This window comes from Fulmarus glacialis, unplaced genomic scaffold (genome assembly GCF_000690835.1).
Source record: "Fulmarus glacialis isolate BGI_N327 unplaced genomic scaffold, ASM69083v1 scaffold11771, whole genome shotgun sequence".
NCBI classification, from domain to species: domain Eukaryota; kingdom Metazoa; phylum Chordata; class Aves; order Procellariiformes; family Procellariidae; genus Fulmarus; species Fulmarus glacialis.
Window position 1 is genome coordinate 23,254 of NW_009193432.1, and position 5,072 is coordinate 28,325.

At 41.5% G+C, this 5,072-nt stretch overlaps 1 protein-coding gene across 1 annotated transcript in view; it reads right to left on the reverse strand.

Moving 5' to 3' along the window:
- Positions 1-3,844, reverse strand: part of LOC104083817 (chromosome unknown open reading frame, human C6orf106) — a gene marked incomplete at its 5' end in the record, with an annotated part of 9,630 nt that extends 5,786 nt beyond the window's left edge. The window contains one exon of the mRNA XM_009587454.1: positions 3,516-3,844. Within this exon, the coding sequence (XP_009585749.1) occupies positions 3,516-3,844 (329 nt within the window). The remainder of the gene's footprint in view (positions 1-3,515) is intronic.
- Between the last annotated feature and the right edge of the window lie 1,228 nt (positions 3,845-5,072).

A 5,072-nucleotide genomic window follows, 5' to 3' on the forward strand; every position in this document is an offset into this window, starting at 1 on the left:
AATCAGTTTGTTTCAACCATATCACAGGTTTCATCTTATCCGCTTACCGGGAATTCAGCATCTTGTTTTGTTTGTTTTGGGTTTTTTCTTAGGAAAGTTTGTTTCACTGAGCAGAACATCCAAACCATGTACTCTATGCTGCTATATAAAAGCATTTTTAATGTCTCTACATGTGAAACATTGATATACTTGTCTAATCCAGCAGCAGATGGCACGTCAGTGTCACTGAGATCCTGACTCCAATGGGGAATTTTAAGAGGGCAAGTCACACCTGCTCAGTTGCACCAGAGGGAGAACTAATACAGACAAAGCCTGACAACTTCTAGTATGTTTTACAGCTGCAGATGCCAGAAACTGCTAGTTTTATCTCAAAGATTTCATGGTCTCATGCAACTGCATGACTGGGGTTCTCCACGATCTCTTGGCAGAGAGGAAGCCTCCACAGTGATCTGGGAAATATTTACGGGCTTATACTACTTACAAATACAGGATATAGGACCTTCTGAACACCTTAACTAGACTTTACCCAGCCCCTTTGCTGTATCTCCCCAAATGGTGTGTCAAAAGTGACTAGGGATTCACTCCATTCTCCGGGTACATGAAAGCAGACAAAAATATTAGAGGTCCTGCTCAAGATAAATAAAATCCAGGAATCCTAACGTGCAACTACATAACCAACCCACAGTACTCTCTTGTCTGCTCCTAGAACTTGAAATAAAGCCTTTCACATCAATATTCAACCGCAAGACAGCAGCTCCAAATGTAGTAGTTTTCTTTCCATCTCTCAAGCAGCAGAGTACAGGTCAAGTCCCCAGGGAAGTGGGGAAGATGGGCCAGATATAGCTTTTCCTAACAGGTACTGGAACACCATCTGCTGATCAGGTGGTTTAATACTTCTGACATCACCTCCAATAAGCCCTTTTCTGCTTAAGCAGTATCCCCAGCTGGGAATACTGCTTACACATTACCCCTTTTTAGAAAAAACATAAATATCTTCTTTTCCAGATTGCAGGAAGGCGGCATGCAATAGGACTAGACCTAAAGCAGGGAAGGTGAGCATGTTCACCTGCAATTTTAAACGAGAGCAAGTATCTAGGATGTCAAACCTACTCAAACTTGTTCAGTACAGAAACAATATTGTACCAATATGAATATTAAGTCTGTGGCAGAATGCCTCCTGCCCTGGACAGGAAAGGCAAGGCTGGAACAGGACTCTGATCTTCAGACCTACCTTAATAACGGTCTCCAAAGGAAAAGCTAACTTGTTTTATTATGTCACAAATAGAAACACTGCAGTAGAGACAAAAAACCCTCAAAAATCCATGAACGTTTACATACCCCACCCCATCTCCAAAAAGGAAGGAAAATTATCCCTTCTGAAGCAAGCAAGAAACAGAATTTCTGCTTTCATCTCAGATAATCCACCTCAAATCCACCCAAGAATATTCTGTAAACACAAAAAGAAACAAAAAACCCAAACCAAAACAACAACAACAAAAAAAGGGAGAAAGGCCACCTACCCTACATCTGAGGTTAGATTATCATGGCCCACATCTCATAAGAATACTGATCATGAACTTTGGGTTACTAGCTACACTAGCTTACTTAAATTTAGTGAAATCCTCTCTGGTAGTGCTCCACTCTCCTTTTTGGCTTTTCTTTGCCACAGTACAGCTGACCTTTGCTATATCCTCTGCACCTCCAATAGGTATCGGTTTCTTACACCTATGTTCTTAGAAAAGACAAAGCATCTACTCCTCAGCCAAGAGAGTCTGTTGGTACACTTTACCTCCTGGTGCCCACCCACTCTCCTCTCACTAGGAAGTGTAAGGATATATACCGCAGGGAGAGACCTAGTGAAAACTGAAGGCCACATTACTGCCAAAACTCCACATCCAGAATTTCTACACAGGAACTTTCTCAGAAGTGCATGTATTAGCAGTTCCACATCTATTCACCTGCAAGTGCAGATCAGCTATGAAGCAATTGCCAAGCTCTGCACTCAGAAAATAGGTAAGGGGGGAAGAAAGCCACCTCCAGCCTAACGCTGACCCCCAAAAGTGGAGGAATTGAGTTTTGCCGCCTAAATTAAACCTAGCATTTTAGCTATGAAAGGCTTAGGCAAGTCCACTATCTCACCAAAGCTGTACGTCGTAACTGATTTTTATTTTTCATCAACTGCTACACAGAGCTGATACCAGTCTTTGCTGGGATATGTACAACAGACAGCCGCAGAGCAGTACTCCCCACCTGAAGCACCTGAGATAAAGTTTATGCAGAGAAGCAGTATCAGTATATAAGCCTCTGCAGTCAGACAATGGCCTGTCTCTTCAGGGAACACTGCTATCCACCAAGCAACCACCGAAAGGCAGTGACTTTCAGTCACTGCTAAATCAGGCTGTATTTGAACTGATAGGTGAAAGGCTTTATTTTTTAATCATTTCCTAAGCCATCCATTTCACTTTCAGTGAGCGAGAATCTTGAAGCAGGAGCCAATACAGCTTATAGCAATTTATGTTTGGGGTGCAAAACACAAAAAGGGTGATTGGTAGTCTGTCAAACAGTTAATCCCACGCATGCCATCAGTAAAAAAAAAAATGCATAGCCCTGGTGCAAAGTAGGTCACTAAAATATGATCCACTGGTAGAGGACAGGCAGTTCATCCAGTTAGGAACTAAAGTGCTGTAGGTGAACTAACATTAGGGCTTTATTAAGTCATTCAGCAACCAAGTGTTATTGTCCTACACAGCCTGCTTAAAGTACAGTAAAGCATTTTTAAAGGATTTTAAAAATCAAACTAGTTTGACATACGACAGTACACACCTACACATACTGGCTGCATTAACAGGTGGATTCTGAATTGTAAATAATCCTGCAATTCATTTTTCACACACAAGCAAATAAAAACAGTCAAAATATCACTCAGACTCATATAGCATCCACCAAGCAAGCTTTTGAGAGAGATTTAAAGTAAAGATAATTTAAAAGTCACCTACAATTATAAACAAGACAAGGACACAGACAGGAATAGTCCTTTGATTGACTGTTCCTGACAGGTAGCTTCTGGGATCAAAATGTTGAGCTCTGTAGTCTCCCCACACCAGCTAAAAAGAAGTTATCTGGTTAATCTTAGGTTTTGGGGGTGTGGTTATTTTTTATCTTTTCAAAACTATGTAAAACTCAGGAGCACATCTAGAGAGATATTTTGACTTATTTGCACACGCAACTGGAGCAGGCTCCAGCCACTAATAGTTACAGCACCCAGACAAGATTATATAAATTTTAAGAAGGACTTGAAGCAAAAACAAAAAGGTGGATCTGGTAGAGTCTATCAGAGGCAAAAATATTTTAATATAACATGAGGAGTTGGCAGAGTCAGACAGTCAAATTCAAAACCTTCCTTAGCAGGTCTGGCAGAAGCAGAAGGGAAGGGCTTTGCAGTTTGTAACGAAGAACTATTACATACATCACAGTCTCATCACCTACCCATTCTCCTGTTCTCCCAGGGCACCTACCTTACTGTATGTCACTACCGACAAGTTGTTCGAGTGACTGCTGGGGGAGAGATTTACAGAGTTTTGTGACAGTCCATTCTGATCTTGTTCAATTTGGTCAGGAGCAGGCCCCCATGTGTTTTTGCTGATTGTGCCTAGCTCGGAACCCCCAGGGTCTTTTAGGTTGTTTTCATCTGGTTGCCTGTTCTTCTGTGGAGAGGCGAATGGGTTAAAGTTTCCTTCTACCTTGCGATGTGGTTGCGTGTTGAACTCTGTTTCAAAGGATGACAGCTGCTGTGTTACACCTAGAAGTCCTCCAACTTCCACGCTGAGGATCACCCAGATGACATCTGTGGAAAGACAGACACTTGGGTTGTCACTAGACGGAGTTTATGAAGAAGGGGGCAGAAGGAGAAAAACAGAACATGAATTCCATCCTTTACACCACCAAGAAAAAAGACTGATTGTTTAAAATACATTTTTATGAAGCATCAGAAGTACTAGTTAAACACTAATTTAGTGTCCAATCTTCCAAGAAAACCAGGCAAGTTTTACTCCTACTGAACTTCCATGAACCAGTAAGAACATATAAAAACCAAACTGACATGACAACTTGAAGCTCCATACTTCAGATTACCAATAGGATGCACTGAAAAAAGAAAACCTTAAGTGACTTTATCCATGGCTATGCATCAAGACTGAAGAGAGAGCCAGCAGATATCACTGTCAATCTTCTACTCTGACGGTAAAGAAAAGGCAAGGGTTTTTGTTTAGCTTTGAAAGGCTTGACTATTAAAGCAACAAAAAGGTGACTTAAAAGGTAATTAAGTTTATGAAAATTCACTGCAAAATATCTCCATTCCAGTTCCAAAACACTCACAGTAGGTGGTAAGACACCCAGGCTTGGTAGACTATTACACGAATTCGCAAACTACTGGTTAGAGTAAGAAACATATTTACAGTTCTTACCTAATGCATGTCTGTCTCTTGTACATAGATAAGATTGTTATTTTACTTACCGTTTCATTTACACTTCATGCAAATATTATGGCCTATTTACATGAACACATTTCTTGGTACATATCCAAGTTCAGCTTTATTGCTTCTTTTTTTACCTCTCCATTAAATGAGCTCCAGTTTTGTTTTGCTGCATGGAGAGGGAGAATTAAAGAGAACAGCAGCAATACCTTATCTCATCTCAGCAGATCTAATAACAGCACCTCATGTCACATGTAATTGTTTCCAGGTTTTCTGCAGTCGAGTGTTAACCTACAAGGGGCTCTTTCGTGCTGCCACTGGTGGCCTGGGGGAGGAGACAGCAGGTACTTTTGCTGTTCGGTTGTACCACCATCGCTTCTCAAGCAGCATTAATTCATGGAAGCTCTCCTTCCAGTCCCTCCCCAGGTTTAACAGGGCTGGGCTCATTAGTTTGCATTTTACAACCCAATTAAAGAGAGTGGGATTTTACCTTACAAACATAGGACTTGCTTAAGGACCCCCAGCACCCTGCCAGGGCTGTAACCCCCTTATAAATACCACTGAGGCTCCACAACAGCCCAGACCACCGCGCACACCCAG